The sequence below is a fragment of the Centroberyx gerrardi genome, chromosome 10 (assembly GCF_048128805.1).
Source record: "Centroberyx gerrardi isolate f3 chromosome 10, fCenGer3.hap1.cur.20231027, whole genome shotgun sequence".
Taxonomy (NCBI): Eukaryota; Metazoa; Chordata; class Actinopteri; order Beryciformes; family Berycidae; genus Centroberyx; species Centroberyx gerrardi.
This window is the reverse complement of record NC_136006.1, coordinates 12,455,805-12,473,460: the sequence shown is the minus strand read 5'-3', so window position 1 is coordinate 12,473,460 and position 17,656 is coordinate 12,455,805. Positions and strand designations below refer to the sequence as shown.

Here is a 17,656-nt window from a genome sequence, read left to right as displayed (position 1 = left end):
CGATCTATCTTTCAGTCTGTCAGTATTTCTATTCTTTTTCAGACCTAAGTGTTTTTCAGAATGTGTAAAAGAACAGAGAAACAATGCACACACACACACACACACACACACACACACTGGTCTCGTCCTATACGGAACGTGTTTTATGTTCTGGATGTTTTTTGTTTTTTATTTATTTATTTTTTTCACTTGTGGTTCAGCCCTCTAGCCCTTTGACATGTTATTTATCAAAAAACACATTGATACGCATTCCTTTCAATTCATCATTCACATACACACACGCACTCACGTACACATGTACGCACGCACACACACTTTCCAACTTGCATTCTCTTCAATTCATCATTGACATACATACACACACATAGATATTCCAAAATGCATTCCCATCAACCCATTACATTCAGACACACGCACACACACACACACACACACACACACACACACACACACACTCACTTACACACACACTTTCCAACATGCATTTCCATCAATTCATCATGCTCACTCTAGCAGCATTTTCAGGAACACTCAGCTTGATTGGTTATTCAGTAATTAGTAATATCACTAATAGTTCACTCTTTTTATCCGCTTTGAGCAATTATTAGATTGGACTAAAAAGAATAAATGCTAGCAGCCCATTTATTATAAGCATCATTATTCAAGGTAGGGCTATCCATCAATAAGTTAAAGTGGAAATACTGCTGTTTTCTAGTTTTTGGAGAGTCGCTCATGCTCAAGTATTGATTGAGCTGTCTAAGACCAGCAGACTAGCATATGTGAATTCTTAGAGTGGTATTACTATAACATTCATAAAATGTTCGTTAGACTGAAGAGCTCTTATGTCTTATTTGTCTAAAGTTGTTCTGTAATAGGGCTGCACAATCAGTTATAAGCGTATATCACGATTTTGGTTTCCGCAACTAAAGGGGCTACGTAGCAGTTAAACATCAATATGTCATTGATACCTTGGTATAATTTCCACAAACAAATATGACCATGGTCTCATTTGCATCCTTCTTCTTGTTTTGTGCAGTAAAGCAATCTCCCTTCATGCCGTAAAGCAATCTAGCCGTTTTCCTGCAAAATCCGACCTAGTGGCTCACAATGTAAAATGCAATTTTGAGGCTGATAGAGGTTGCCAGTCTTCTCGGCAGTAGTCTTGTTTGTTTACATAAATTATACTAATGTCTCAAAATTATTTATGATATAAATTGCAAAACAGTATACAGAGACATTTGCTCAAGATTTGCTCTCTTTGAAATCAATGAAAGTTGTTTTTAACAATGTGCAATTTAATGTGTAGGCCAAAAATTGGGCTCAGCCCCAGAAAACCATGTTTAGAGTACATTTTGAGCACCATCACTCTGATAAAATGATTAATGTGATGTGGAAATTGAAGAAGTTCATAGCTTGACAAATACAGGACACGCACGATTCTGATTCTCTGATTTTTTGCCGGGTTTAATGGTGCAATCATATTTCTGTTTTTTTGAGAGTAGTACAAAGGATGGGGTTAAATTAATTTACCTCGTTATAACAAATAAGCATTTGACATATAACATAAGATACATTGCAGGCTATTATAATTAATATGTAGCTGTTGTTGAGAGAGTGAGGTGGGGGTAGTGTGTTAAAGAGAATGTATTCAACACGCAGCTGTTAAATGAGACATACAATTAAGTAACATAAGACTTTCCAATTCATGTATGAGTGGCTGTTGTTTATGACAAAGAGGTTGGGGCAATTAATATTACCTGTCATCCTCTTAGTAATTAAGCTCACATGGTGGCATCTGCGGCTCGGCCAGACTAATTGATTTTCAAGCCATTCTACCCCGATCCATATGTTTATCTGTGGTCTGTCACTCACAGCCTTCTTTACTGTTCAGTCTTGTCTCACCTTCTCCTGTTTCTTCTCAACAAGCATTATTTCTGCTCTCTTCTACTCCTCTTTTCTTTTTTTTGTTTCTCTTCAATTGTTTTTTTCTCCATCTACTATCACTTTCTACCTGCTTTTTCAGCCTGAATCGCTCCTGCTCTTTGACATCTTTCTCATTTTTCTCTCTCTTGATCTCTCTTTTCTGTTTTGCACTCCATCTCTCTAATCTCTTTCTCTCTCTGTCTTTAGCTGACAGGTGGTGTAGGTCATGTGCCAGTAGGGTGAGAGGTCAAAGGTGAGAGGTCATGTTAAGAGTCCATTAGTGCCTACTGCTAGTATTGACCCTTGTTGACCTCTCTGCGTGTGTGTGTGTGTGTGTGTGTGTGTGTGTGTGTGTGTGTGTGTGTGTGTGTGTGAGTCATGGTAGGAGTCCATTAGGGCTTAGTGGTAACACTGACCCCCTATGTTCAAACACACACACAAACATCCTCATACACACACAGACTAACACACATAAGCTCAGACATGCACACAGACACACGCAAGCACAAGAACATAGAGACACATGCACATTAGTACTGGATGATAATTCTCATTATTTTGCCAGATATTGTGATCACAATTATCAGTCACAATTATTAGTCTTGATAATTTAAGGAACAGGGTTATTTCACTGGACTCTTGGCATCTTATGTCAGCATCCTATTTTCAACTACAGCGGACATTCTTAATTAAATTAAATATTTCAACTTTGCCAATATGTCAGTATTCTGCAATTACCAATTATGGAAACTAAAATTGCAGTGCATGCTTATACATGATTAATTGTGCAACCCTAAAACCTATGTGTATACAGTATATACATACAGTATATGCATATATACAAGCTAGGAGGGATATACTGTTGCGCAAGCACACACAGACACAGACACACACACACACACACACACGCACAGAGGAATGTGTGCACATAGACACTCTGTCACATGTGGCGTATTAGATGATTCATCACCCCTCTACCGTTGGGCAGGAGACCCTGTCCCTGTGGTGCTCACCTCTCCATGTCACACACTAGACCCTGACACACACACCCCCACACACACACACATGCACACTGTCAGTCCCCTGCCATAGTAGAAACTAATTATTACAGCTCCCTTGGCTCACATTTACACTCATGTGTCTCACAGTCTCTCTCTCTCTCTCTCTCTCTCTCTCTCTCTCTCTCTCTCTCTCTCTCTCTCTCTCTCTCTCTCTCTCTCTCGCCCTTGCCATACCAGTTGACAGAGTGTTATTTATCACTGCTTGACAACACAGCCTACTTGCCTTCAACCATTAATTGCTGTTTACTTCCATCCATCCATCAGTTGAGCAACTCCTCTACTCATCCCTTCATTCATCCATTCATTCATTCTTTTTAGCGTTTTTGCTTGTCTTTTATTTTGGAAAGGCCTAGTTGTTGAGCTCAGGATATCATCTTGGGAGTTGTGCAGTATAACTCAAAACCAAAAAGCCAAAACCACTTACTCACTCATTCATTGCTGTCTGTTCATGTGCCCATCAATTCATCAATCCATCCATCCCTCAATTTTCCACATTATATCCCATCCATCTATCCTTCTGTCCATCCATTAATTCTGCTGCTCCCTGTCAGTCTTAATGTGATATTGCCACGTGCTGTTCCACTCTTTTTATTATTGACATTTTCCTTTTTTTTCTTTTCCAAATGCCATTCACATTCTAACAGGAGTGGTTTGCTGTGTGTGTTCTCTGCAGGCAGCCAGTCCTGCTGTGGAGCGGCCTGCAGGGATGGAGCGACCCCAAGGCAAACACACCTTCAACAGCGGGTCAGTGTGTGTCTGCGTGTGTGTGACTAATTGTTATTGAAATGAAGTCCACCTCTTTGTAGATTAATTCTAATGATGGTTTATCTTAATGAATTGCATTAATAGTTGGGCTTGATGAAATGGTAGACTGACTAAATAAGTGGTTGACTGTGTCTCTCTCTCTCTTTATGTCTCTTTGTGTTTTACTTGGAGATAATTTTTTTGTGTGTCTATGCTTATGTTTATTGATGTTTTTTTGTGTGTGTACTTGTGTGCGTGTGTCCTACTTTCCCTTCATTAAAACAGTATTCTAATCCAGATCAAGGCCTGTACAGATGAAGTTAGCGTAAAGACGCTCAATCATTAGCCCACTACAAAAGACTGCCAAAACAGGGTCAGGGCCTCCACACACACACACACACACTCACACAAACAAACACGCACACTCAAGACAGACGTACACACACACCAACATGCACACACGGACCCACACATAAACAGCCACAAACACACTTGCTTTCTTGTATGCAGACTCAAATGTACACACACTAATGAGTGCTACTTAATTAAGCGGTGGGGGGCAGACATGCCCTATGTCTCTTGTGGGCCATTTGTGTGTGTGTGTTTGTTTGTGAGTGTGTGTGGGTGTGTGTGTGTGCATCTGTGTCTATTGGGGGTGGGGGGCAGACTCAGATGCATTCATTACACGGGGCAAGGGCAGGCGGACAACATAAGTAGAACAACAGACAGAAAGACATTGACCGGCAAGCAGACCAACAGTGTGATAGACAAATCAGCAACAATGAAATCAGACAGATAAACACATTCTTACACTCTTAATTAAAATTTTAAATCTATGCAGGGCTTCAAACTAATTCCACTGGTGACACTGGTGCCAGCAACATTTATAGTCATTGTGCTATATCAATTGGATAACCATAGAGATCGTACTGCAATAGGAAATGAAAGAGGCTATATTAGGCAGATTTGTCATTAGTCAGTGCTAAAAAGTTAATAATTCTCCCAAATCATGAAGTGAATTCCCATTTGTTTTTTTAAAGACCCCATGAAATGGCATCTTCCTTGATTGGATGTATTTCCTGTTGAAACAGGATTTTGGGGCGGGACATAACACAGTGAGGGATCATTTAAAAGTGTAAACTAGTGGAATATCAGTCAGGGAGAGAAAGGCGGTTTTATTTGATGGCAGGGCAGAGGGGCGGGATTGTTCAAAAATCTGTGATGGTTTTATTGGTTGGACTTTATATTTACGCCTCCTGGTGCAACATGAGGTCACCATTAAAGATACTCTATTTTCCAGGAAGTAAAAGTAATGGGAGTTCATTTCATGGGGACTATCCCCGACAACCAAAGCAGAGCTGGTCTGTCTTATAACAGACCTGTAAAACTTACTGCTCACACAACCCAACCAAACCAAGGGGCACTTCCTAATGTTAGGCCAAATCTCTGCAATAGTGTGATTAATAGGGAACCGAGGTAGCGAACGGGCCAACTGTAAATTTGAGTGTCTGTTTTACGTCAGTGATCAATGTACTGTCCTGTCTGAGAACACTGACCTCTGAAATAGGGTCGTGTTACCTCACAGTGCATTAGTCTATATTTTAGAAATCAACAGGTCGATATGTGTGTGTGTGCACTTAATCAGAAAGTGACTCAGAAATACTAAAACAAAATGATCTATATCTATGAAAGCTGGAAGGGGGGAGAAGTAAAGCAAGCGAGAAAGAGAGAGAACAAGAGAGAGATGTGGAGAGAATAATGTCTGACCTCTGTGTTAGACATTGTCACCTCTCTCCATAGCAACCAGCTGTAACCACAGAGCGCTGAGATTAGATCACACACACACACACAGTCACACACTTGTACTGATACACACTCATACTCGTCACACACCACGCACTGGCACCCTCAAGCTACCTGCCGGGGCTGGGCGATGATTCAATGTCATTGTTTATCCTCTTTTCAGTAGAATATGATGAAATTATATCGACTTTTCGTGATGCACAATTCTGTTGTCTGAATTAATGATAAAAAGCTAATTCTAGTCTAATTCTAATCTCTCACAAAATGAGATCTGAAACAAATTAGGGAATATTATTTGAAAATGAGAGTTCATACCATGTATTACCCAACAGTTCAATGCGATGAACATCAATTTGATTATTTCACATGTGATTTTGCATGTTATCAGATATTGTTATATATTCATATCAAAATATTTTCTTATTTTTTTCTTTATCCATATCGCCCAGCCCAACTACCTGCTTTCATTGACATATACACACATAAATGAACACATACCTACACGTACTCATCATATAGATAGCCTTCACAGACACACACACACACACACACACACACACACACACACACACACAACTCACATTGATTTCATTCACCCAAGCACTTTTTTCCCTGCACATATATCCTCTCTGCACTGTATTCGCTCACGTACACACACACACACACCATCTCTGCTGTGAGTAATGTAAAAGTGATGTAATGGTTTTTGTGGTCGGTGGGTAAACGATCCTTGAAATTGCAAAAAAGTCTAAAATGAGTATGTGAGCGCAGCTATAAATATTGGAACAGTAAGTCATAAGTTAAATGAGCATGTGTGTCTGAGTGTGTGTGTTTCTACTGCTGTCTGTATGTGCCTACATACATTGCCCTCCTCCCTGTGTATGTGTTTTCGCCTGCGTGTGTGCTTTTGTGTGTGTGAAGCTGCACCTATAAATACAGTAATAGCTCATCATAATTTAACCACATAACACTCTCACCAGAAAACTCATTACCTTTGAATCAAAATGTCCTTTTTATACAGGGAAACAGATTTACTGTAAATTGGTTTATTGAAATAGCATCGCCAGCATATTATATTTCTTGGTGAAATAAGGCACATTATTGCAGATGGGGTTATTTACAAACTAAGAGGTAAAAAGGTAAATAGGTTTGACTGAAAGCATAAGAGAAACTGGATGCGAAAGGATTTTATTTTATTTTTACATTAATTTATTTTAGGACACAATGCTCCCATTTATCGTCAGTGGGGATCCCTGTTTTCCTGGTTTTGTCATATGTGTGTGTGTGTGTGTGTGTGTGTGTGTTTGTGTTTCATATCATATCCTCCAGCATTATAAGTGACAGCATCTTCTGTTTCCTCTGTCTTGTTCTTTTTTTTCTGTTTAGCTCTTCTACCTTTTTTTCTTTTTTTTTTGTTCTTTTTGGTTTCTTCCGCTACAAGAATCTCTCTGCGTCTCTGCCTCTCTGTCTGGGTCTCATGTCTTTCTCTGCATCTCTCTTGATCTCTCTATCTCTCTCTCTCCCTCTGACTTGTGAATTTCTCCCTTTATTTTCACAACAGTATAAACGGGTACTGTATGCAGGTGCAGACCCTGAGCTATAGACCCTTTCTTTTGGTGTTGCACTATTACTTTCCCCACTGTCATAATCACATCACAATAGGCAGCTGTTACTCTCAATATGGCTGTTACCTAGACCCTTCACTGCATTAATCTGCACACACACACACACACACACACACATACAGTACACCTACAGTATATCTGATTATTGTTAACATTATGAATCTCAGCATTCTTTCAAACTTCAAAGAACCACTATGTCGACTGAGTTTTAATGTTGTGTGTGCATGCGTGTGTTTGTATATTTGCATATATTAATCTTCAGCGGCATTGTGTGTGTGTAGCTGCTGGTTTGCATTCACTGTCCTCCCTAAATCTCTGGTGCTCAGCACTTTGAAGACCAGCTTTGAGAGAGAGAGAGAGAGAGAGGGGTGAGAGAGGGTGAAACGCAGTGAGGAGGAGAGTGCTTTGGTAATGCACCCCCTCCTTTTTTGTTATCTCTCCTCTCTGTTTCTGTCTTTCATAGTGAGGATCAGTGAAGTGGCAGGTGGATAAAGAGAACACCTGCTCTCTTCATCTCTCTCTCTCTCTCTCTCTCTCTCTCTCTCTCTCTCTCTGTGTTTTGCTCTTTTTCTCTGCCTCTTGTTCTCTCTCATCGCTCTCTCTCTCTCTCTCTCTCACACTCTCTCTCTCTCTCTCACTCTCTCTCTGTCTCTCTCTCCTCACGTCTCACCCATTCTGTCTGTCTCTCACCCCCACTTCATTTTTTCCATTGATGCAGCCTGTCAAACATCTCACAGAATAACCACAAATGGATCTCAAGTGCTTGTGTGTGTGCGTGTGTGTGTGTGTGTGTGTGTGTACGAGTATGTGTGTGTGTTGTCTAGTGGGAGACAGAGATCAGAGGCAGAGCGGCAGGAAGGGATAGAGGGAGGGGTGGTTGTTATTTTTCCTCTCATATTAATGCTATTCATTAGCCTTGTCTAATTAATTCAGTACCTCCTCCTCCCTTCATTTCACTGTATCTTGCATCCAGAACTCCCTTCCCTCCTCCCTCCTTTTTTCTCCCTCCCTCGTTCTTCTCTCCCTCCCTTCCCCCCCTTCTTTTCTCCCTCCTTTTCTTTTTTCCTCCCTTTCTCTTTTCTCCCTCCATCCCTCCCTCACTAGCTCCCTTTTTTCTCCCTCCTTCTTTCCCCTTCCCTCCTTTCCTCACTTTCTCCTCCTTTTCTCCCTCTCTCTGTCCCTCCTTTTCCCTCCCTATATCCCTCCCTCTACCCTTTCCCTCTCTCGCTTCCTCCTTTTTCTCCCTACCCCCCTCCCTCCCCACTTCCCTCTCTCCTTCTCTTCTCACTACTTTTCTCCCTTCCCCAATTATGCCCTCTACCCTTTCACTCTCTCTTCCCTACCTCCCTCTTTCCTCCTCCCTCCACCTTTTCTCCCAGCCATCCTACCTCTTTTCTCCTCCCTCTCTTTTCGCGGCGTACCATTTCTCCCTCCCTCCCTCCCTCCCAATCCCTTGTTCTTTGTTATTGTCTGGATTAAGTGAAACTTGCTTAGTGGCGATGAGGCAGCAGCTTTGTGTGTGAGAGGGAGGGAGAGAGGGAGAGAGGGACAGAGAGGGAGAGAGAGAGAACTTGTTTATGCACTCTGCATCTCTCCCCTGTTGCCACCCACAACCATCATCCACCCTCTCTCTGGAGTTTATCAGCGTCTGTACCGTTATCAGTTCATGGGGTTTAGGGATGGATGGATGGTCTGGAGAGAGAGAGGGAGATGGAAAGAGAGAGAGAGAGAGATAGACAGACAGAGAGAGAGAGACGAGGAGGAGAAGAGGGGAGATCCAAAGAGCACAAAACTAAGTTCAGACAAACACACTCAGAGAAAACAAAACAAACAAAAAAATATGCGCGCGCACACACACACACACACACACACACACACACAGACACACATAGGGAGCAGAGAGAGAAGGTCAGGGGAGGATTAATGGCTGTGTTCTGATAGATAAACTAATTAAACAAACAAAGATGTCAACACACACATTCAAGCACACAGAGTGTAAAGCGGTGGGGCATCCCATCGCAGACACTTCAATAATCCCATCTAGAGAGAGAGATGGAGAGATGGAAAGAGGGGAAGAAACCCATAGAGATGAATGGCACAGAGCGAGGGGGGAAAAAAAAGGCCAAAATAACTTTTGACAAAACACATACACATTATTCTTGTTTTGTTGACTTTGAATAGAGTCGGCAGTCCCTTCTCTAAGGGCCGGGCACAGATTAAGTCCTCGACAAAAAAGTATTGTAAGCACAATGGAAACGTCCATGGAAAGTGAACTGTTACACTAGGGCAGAAGTTTTCGAACTTTTTTTCAGGAGACAGCTTTTATTCCTATATTTCTGTCAGAACATTTTGCTTTTCTTCTTTGTCCTCTCTCTTTACTCTTCCTCTCTGTTCTCTCCGTCTTCCTCGTTTTTCTCACTCTGCCATGTGCTTGTTCATACATGTGCATTTCCCCGTGTGTGTATTGGGTGTGATCGATCAGATAATGCGCGCTTGTGACCGTCCGTGTCACGTACGCGCCTGTATCATGTGCGTCGGCTTGTGTCCTTGGCTGGTTGATCATTATGCGAAGTGTCCCGGGAAGCGAAGACAAACACCGACGGGGAGAGCGAGAGAGAGAGAGGGAGAGACGGGTTCCCACGGGCCTTCAGAATCCTTGAAATTGTATGCAGTTGAGAAAAATATAACGCCTCAAAAGTTTTTTTGAGGCTGAATGGATGGCCTTCAAAGTACTTGATTTTTTTTATTAAAAGTTGGCACCCAAAGTCATTAATATGCCTCAGCTCTCTGGACCTCTCTCTGTCCTAGGATCAACACTCCAAGCAGGCTGTGATGGACATTTGCCTTGATATAGCAGAAACTTTAAAATTAAGAATTTCACCTGGATTTCTTGACTTGACAAAATCAGGAGTAAAAAATGAGGCGAGAGAGAGGGGTTAGAAGAAAGTACCATGATAACAGTGACAATGAAAGGATTGTTCTGATTTAACATAATATAAAATACCTATGATTTTCATTATTCGTTATTTTAATCAGTTTATCAAGTATTGTTTGTTACTAACCTAATCCCATCTTCCTCGGTGTGTATGTTTTCCAGTAAGTGTACACCTTCCTCAGGGCATGTCTCTTTCTTTACCCTCCAAATAAATAAGATTTATATTTGCCTCACAGTTGTGCCTCGACCTGGATTTATATTCTTTGTTGACACTTGGAGTATATATTTCCATTGTTTTGTTTTCTATTCAGCTCCTCCCAACCCATGAGCACCGGTGAAATTGGTTTGAAATCCTGATGCGTTCCAAATACAATTCTTCACCTAGCTGCCTAATCATTTCCCCATATTGTTTTGATATGATTTTTTGTGTTGCAATATTTTGGAAACCGTTGTGACAATATTGCTCAGTTTTTTTACAGACCTGCCAATGAAGCATATTTAATTTGAATTGAATTGAACTGAGGGGAACAGCAAGAGAGAGGATGCAGAAGTTCATGTGAACTGAAGCCAAGAGTTTTTACTAACACTGAAGAAGTAGAGCTAGAGAGAGAGAGAGAGAGAGAGAGAGAGGGGTTAAACCTAACAGTATCTCCTTTATGTCTCTCAGCATACCTACATTCTCTAATTGCATTGATATTATTTGTCTTTGTTTATCGCTCCCTGTCATTGAAGAGTCCCATAGCGTCTGGTAGAAACAGACACAGTAACAGGACTTGCTACATGATGGCTGTCTCACAACAGAGATAATAATTTTATAAGTAAACATAACAGGTAACATAACAGATACAACACAAAACAGGAGTAACATGATAGAGGCAATCAGGACCTTGCAGTGACGACACAGATAAATAATGACAGATTTAGCTTGAGGGATTGAATCTATGTGTATTGTTTTTTATTACAATAAAACCAAAATGGAAACATGAAGGTGGTGCTAATATATAGGCCCTACGTTTTTTATGTCCCTTGTTTTGTGTTGATAGATTGCTTCCTTTTACATTTTTATTAGTATACTAACGTATTTCATTTTCCTCCCTCTGTGTTGCGTTTTTTGTGTGTGTGTGTGTGTGTGTGTGTGTGTTTATGTAGCCTGACCAGAACAGTGGAGATCTTGGGAGAGCACGGCCCCCTGGGAATTCATGTGGTTCCCTACTGCTCGTCGCTCAGTGGACGGTGAGTGTACACACACACACACACACACGCACACACACGCACACACACCCACACACACACACACACACACACACACTTAGAGATACAGACACACAAATACACAACTCTTGCCCTAACCCTATCCTTTAACCTTAAAATAGGCTTTTTCTGTTGACCAGCTAAAATATGTTCACAAGTTATTTTCTGGTAATCCTGTGCTGCACTTGTAAGGATTTCTGGCCCTCGGCACTACACCACAGAAACCTCCCACCCACACACACACACACACAATGGAAAAATACTTCTATCACACACCTTCCATGCTGTGTTTTTCTTTGGGTGTGTGATGGTCGGGCAGTAGATGGGGATTTCCTAAAGGACGGCAGGATGAGCTTTTACGACTTTTCTCGTGACTGACCTGACCCTGTTGAACTCCTCCTTAAATTCTTGTCTGTCTGTCTCTCTCTCTCTCTCTCTCTCTCTCTCTCTCTCTCTCTCTCTCTCTCTCTCTCTCATTCTCTCTTTCACCTCCGCTTTCTCTCCTGTCTGTCCGTCTCTCTCTCTCATTCTCTCTTTATTTCTCTCTTTCTGTCTCTTTTACCTCCCCTTTCTCTCCTCTCCTCCATCTCTTTCCACCCTTTGTCATTATCCCTCTCACCTCTCACCTCTCACCTCTTACCCCGCTTTCATGCTATTGCGGCTCAAGTGTGTGTGTGTGTGTGTGTGTGTGTGTGTGTGTGATTTTCGTGGTCGTTCAGCTTCATTAAGCTCTGTTTTGGTGAGGAAATGGGAAAGGGGAGAGGTTAAGGACAGAGGGTGAGAGGTTTTCACTACTGAAATAGTTGTCTGCCTGCCTGTGTGTCATTTTATCTGTCTGCCTGCCTGTCTGTTTCATTGTTTGTCTCCCTGCCTACCTGCTATTCTATCTGCCATGTCAGTCTTCCTTTCTATCTATCTGACCCTCTCTCTGGCTGTCTGGAAATTTGAGTGCCTTCATATCTGTCTCTCTGCCACCTGTAAGTTGACCTGTCTCCCTGTCTTCATGTCTTGTTTGTGTGTGCGTTTGCGCTCGTTTGTCATCTTGTCTGTGTTTCTCTCTCTCTGTCTGTCTCTCTCTCTGTCTTGTTGTCTAGACAGGCAGGACAGAAAAGAACAACTCAAGGTCTGACCGCTGTGCTTCCAGTTTGGCCTTTATCAGTTAATGGTGGTTATATACGCATTGATAGAAATCCACAAAGAGACATAGACAGACAGTGGAGGGAGGGAGAGAGGAAGTGTGTGTGTGTGTGTGTGTGTGTGTGTGTGTGTGTGTGTGTGTGTGTGTGTGCGAGTGACAGCCATGTCTAAATGAACCATATGGAGGGTCTCTGTGGGCTGCCCCATTACAAACACATCAGCCCTCTATGACACAGCCCCAGGGCCACTCCAAAAAAGAAAAGTAAGTGTGTGTGCGTGTGTGTGTGTGTGTGCATGTGAGGTTTTAAAAAAGCCATGAGTTCTATCCCTGCAGGCCTTTCAAGGCCTCCCTGTCAAAGCTAGACCTCTCTATTACTGCCATCCAAGCCACATACACACACACACACACACACACACACACACACACACACACAGAGAGAGAGACACACACACACACACACACACACACACAGAGACACAGCACACACAGGCAAATTGTCCTGCTACTTCTTTCTGATGTCCTCTAATACATTTCACAGAAGAAAAAAATAAAGATAATTCTAAATATATAAAACCCACTTTGAACATAAACGTTGAACATAACTAAGATTCTGTTTTAGCGCCGCTACACTGCCCTGCAAATGAGCAACAGTAACTAATTTTTGCGTGATTTAAAGGACTGAAGTTTATAATTAGGGTTTAGGTCACAGACTGTAGAAAAAGATGGACGTGGTGAGGGTGACGTCACCCACTGGATTCTGAAGGGCCGTTTTGAAGCCTGGAGATTGTTGTTTACCGTCATCGCCATGCTGACATTTTATTGACCTGCCACCACTTCCATATTAGCTTCAAAATTCAGCTGTGGTTTTGGCTGCTTGGTTTAGATACAGTATTAGAAAAAAAATATATACAGTCCACTTCTGCACCAATAAGGGTTTTGGCGTGGCAGCAGACAAACTCAGAAGACATTTTTTTCAATTTCATGACTCCTGCAGAGGGTTTGGTTTCATTATTTGCAGATCGGTTAGTTCAGTTTCTGTCATAGGTAACTTTGTCTGAGCCATATAATGAGTTGGATGCAGATATCACTGAGCTGAGCGTTTGGGTTACGTTTCAGCTTGAGTACCTTGACGACTGACAGACTGCCACTCTGTTACATTTTGGTATATCAGTATTGCCACCATCGGAGTCACTTACCTTGCTAGTGTTCCTTTTCCCCCCTTTTGTTCTCTTTCTGACAGTTCGTTGTCACTTTCTCACTCAGTTGAACTCTTTCTCTCTTGCATACACACATACACAAGTACACATTGTTTGATTATACTGTGCTGTTGTATTGTGTTTTTTGCTGAGGTGTGTGTGATCAATAACTCTGCTGATGATGCTGCGTCTGTCATTATGTCTGTGTTAGGTTCTAACAGCTGTCTTTTCTATCTGTGGCTTATTTTTCTCTGCCTTTCTCTCTCTCGTCTACTTTCCTACTGATTTTATTCCTCATTTTCTCTTTATTTGCCTCCCATACATGCTGTCTGTGTCCTAGATTTTCAATACCCCCCCTCAAATTATCTTCTTTCACACCACTGTCAACCACTCTCTATTTCTTTCTTTTTCTTTGTCTTTTTCTCTAACTTGCCTCTTTCAAACTATTTCTTTTCTCTCTTGACAGATTTTTCAATCTTCTCACTCTATTTGTCTCATATATTACCTCACTTTTCTCTGTCTGTCTGTCTCTCTCTCTCTCTCTCGGTATCTTTTGTGCACTTATTGCTGCGACGAATCAAATGAGCACAAATAGCTGTGAACATACCAGTCAAGTTGACGGTCTTATTCAACATCGTCTTATGCAATGTATAACCCCCCTTCTCTCTCCTCCCTCCAGGTCTCTTGGTCTGTACATCCGCGGGGTGGAGGAGGAGAGTCGCTCACGGAAGGAGGGATTGTTCCAGGAGGATGAGTGCATCGTCAGGATCAACCACACAGACCTCATGGACAAGACCTTCAGCCAGTGAGTGGGACTGTGTGTGTGTGTGTGTGTGTGTGTGTGTGTGCGTGTGTGTGTGTGTGTGTGTGTGTGTGTGCTGGTCAGGGTAGGACATTAACAAGGTCTAGGGGCAAAAATGAGCCTGAAACTCAACAAACTGCCTCTGAAATACATTTTACTGCTGCAAAAGAATTTCCCTGGGATAGAGAAGGGATAGAAAAAGAAAAAAGACAGTTGTATGAATGTATTAATATACATACATATATACATAACATAGTCTTAGAATTAGAAACACACATAGACACACTACAGTTTCTTTTACATAACTGCCAAAAAATAAAAATAAAATAATATTTATATTATAATAATATTTATGGATGTATCACATATTTTTCAATATCACTATCAGAACAAAAAAATATATATATTATTATTCAGGCCAGAGTGTGTATAGATGCATGCCACTTCTAAAACCTTTTCAAGTCAAGCCTTACTTCTCTTTTCTTCCTGTATTCTTCCTTTTTCTCTGTCTCTGTCCATTGTCAAACAGGCTTATACCACTATTGTTCTGCCGTCACAGAGAACAGCAGAACAGACACTTAACAGATGTTTGGAGAGGGGAGCTAGCAAATTTGTGTGTGTGTATTGGAGCTTGCCTTTGTGCGTTTGGTCATGTCATCTCATTCCTCTAAGGAAGGATTTGTCCGTTGAGATTCTTTTTGAGACCAGATGTTTCTCAGTAGAGCTTGCTCACTGTAACACTGAAGCAACTGGGAAAAGGATCCAAACACATTAACATGACTGTAGACATGGATGTAAAATGACTACAGTGCATTAAAATGACAATAGAGACAACTGTAAAAACGGTCAACATAGATTACAACAGCTGATACGGATGTTAGAATGATTACAGTACATTATAATGTCAATACACACTACACAATAGTCCTTGTCCAGCTGTGAGCGTGGTAATAGGATTATATGGGAGGTAGTTTACACTGTACTGTAGGTAAATGGATTAGTACTGGAGGGGTTTGCACCTATTGTTCAAAGACAGGTGTATGGTCTCTCTCTCTCTCTCTCTCTCTCTCTCTCTCACACACACACACTCACACACGCACACACACACACACACACACACACACACACACACAGTGTCATTTCCTTGTACACACTCAAATTCAAACAAATGTCCATGCGTGTGTGGACACACACATTGACAGTTACAATAACATTGAAACACACTTGGATGAGAACACACATGCACAGACCATTTCCATTGACAATTTTACATGTAAGCACACACACACAGACCATTCCCGCCCCCTCACATTGACAATTACATCATTGAAACACACTGGCCCTTGGGTTCACTGCTTGGGCTTAAATGAGAACACACTCACACTCACACACACACACACACACACACACACACACACACACACACGCCACTATTGTCCTGATCTGGCAGGTGTATTGAGATAGCTTGGTCCAGTAGAATATGTGTCAGTGGGCTACTGTAAGTAAGCTAATCCCTACGAGCGCCACGTCCAAGCATCACACACAAACACACACACATACACACACACCTCTATTGTCCTCGCTTGGCAGGTGTACTGAGGAAGCCTGTTTGCTTAGAATATCTGTCCTACACACACACACACACACACACACAAACGCACACACACTTACCGTGTCCAAGCACGGACAATTATGATATCATTTGTACACAATGGTCCCTACACACACACACACACACACACACACACACACACACACACACACACAAGACACGCTGCTTTCACATCTAGTGCCACTGTACTGTATTGTGGTCTTTATACAATGGAAATCACTGTAAGCAAGGTGTTTAAGGGTTTCAATATGCAAATCCTTTCTTAGAAGAACGACATGAGATGACCACACACACACACACGCACACACACACACACACACACACACACACACATACAGTTCCCTAGATTGTATCCAAAGCATCCACATTTACTGCATTATTCACACCAGTTAGTCCTTGGATTTATGCCCTGGACAATGTTTCAACGTCTCTCGATGTTCTCTGAGATTACTATTTATTTTAAAGAATGAACTCAGTAAACTACTGGAATTTTATCCCTTCCATCAAACTCTTTGATCATAATTAGTAATAAAAACTTAGATCTTAAATACAATTTTAAACCATTGTTGACTCTTCCTATATGTGAAAATCATCTCATTAGTGAACAAAAGTTACAGACCATATATAGGAGATCATTTCACTTCATCTATTTCACAAGGGTCCTGTCGGTCATTTTAATATAATTTAATCCAGGAGTTTTTTTTAACTCTTTCAGCTCTGGCCAAGTGATGCTCGGGAAGCCTGGCTCATGAAGTCACACTAGCACTCTTGTTATTAGTGGATCCACATGAAACCCAGACACCCACGATATTTCAAATACAAGTGCTTCCGTCTAAAAGAGTCTCCAGCTACCGTAATACATATTAGTAATATATATAATGGGAATGCAAGGAAGACAATAGGCCTGAAATGTAATAGACTCTCAATAAAGTTGATTTCCTCTGGTGATTAGCTAGATGAAGAAGAATAATGAGGGAGGAGCTCACCACACTGTCATTTTATCACCAGATTTATGATCTCTGGACAAAGTTTCCTGCTGTATTCATGTAAAATTTGAAAGTATTATTAATGCATATCTAATGCATTAATGCCTGTACATCCTTCACACACTACCTTCTAAACATAGTCTTAGGTTACGAGAATTTTATGATCATAATACATCTAATAATAACGTAGGGGGGAAACAATAGGAGCGTAATCCAATATAATTTGAATAAACCTGATTTTCTCTGTTGGTTATCTGAGGTGAATGATGGTGTGTGCTGATCGCTCCTGACACGATGGTCCCTCTAACTCACTTAGCATAATTTGATAAAAGATAATTCTATGCAGAATTATCTCTCTTCTAGTCTTCTCGAGATTATAATTGACTCCTGTACGGGTGTCATGAGATTATATTTTTGTGTCCTGTCCTGTCCTGTCCTGTCTTTTCCTGTCCTGTCCTGTCCTGTTCTCAGTTTAACTTGGATTTCAGTCAAGATAAAGTGAGCAACAGACACACAGTGACCCACCAGAAGTAGTTAACAGAAGGAAAAAGAAAGATAAATAGACAGACATTGGACTAAT

The 17,656-nt window shown here is 41.4% G+C and overlaps 1 protein-coding gene across 1 annotated transcript in view; it reads left to right on the top strand.

Moving 5' to 3' along the window:
- Positions 1–17,656, top strand: part of LOC139912160 (partitioning defective 3 homolog B-like) — a 234,727-nt gene that overhangs the window by 66,977 nt on the left and 150,094 nt on the right. The window contains exons 5-7 of the mRNA XM_078286087.1: positions 3,658–3,728; positions 11,241–11,324; positions 14,356–14,481. Coding sequence (XP_078142213.1) covers positions 3,658–3,728; positions 11,241–11,324; positions 14,356–14,481 — 281 coding nt within the window. The remainder of the gene's footprint in view (positions 1–3,657; positions 3,729–11,240; positions 11,325–14,355; positions 14,482–17,656) is intronic.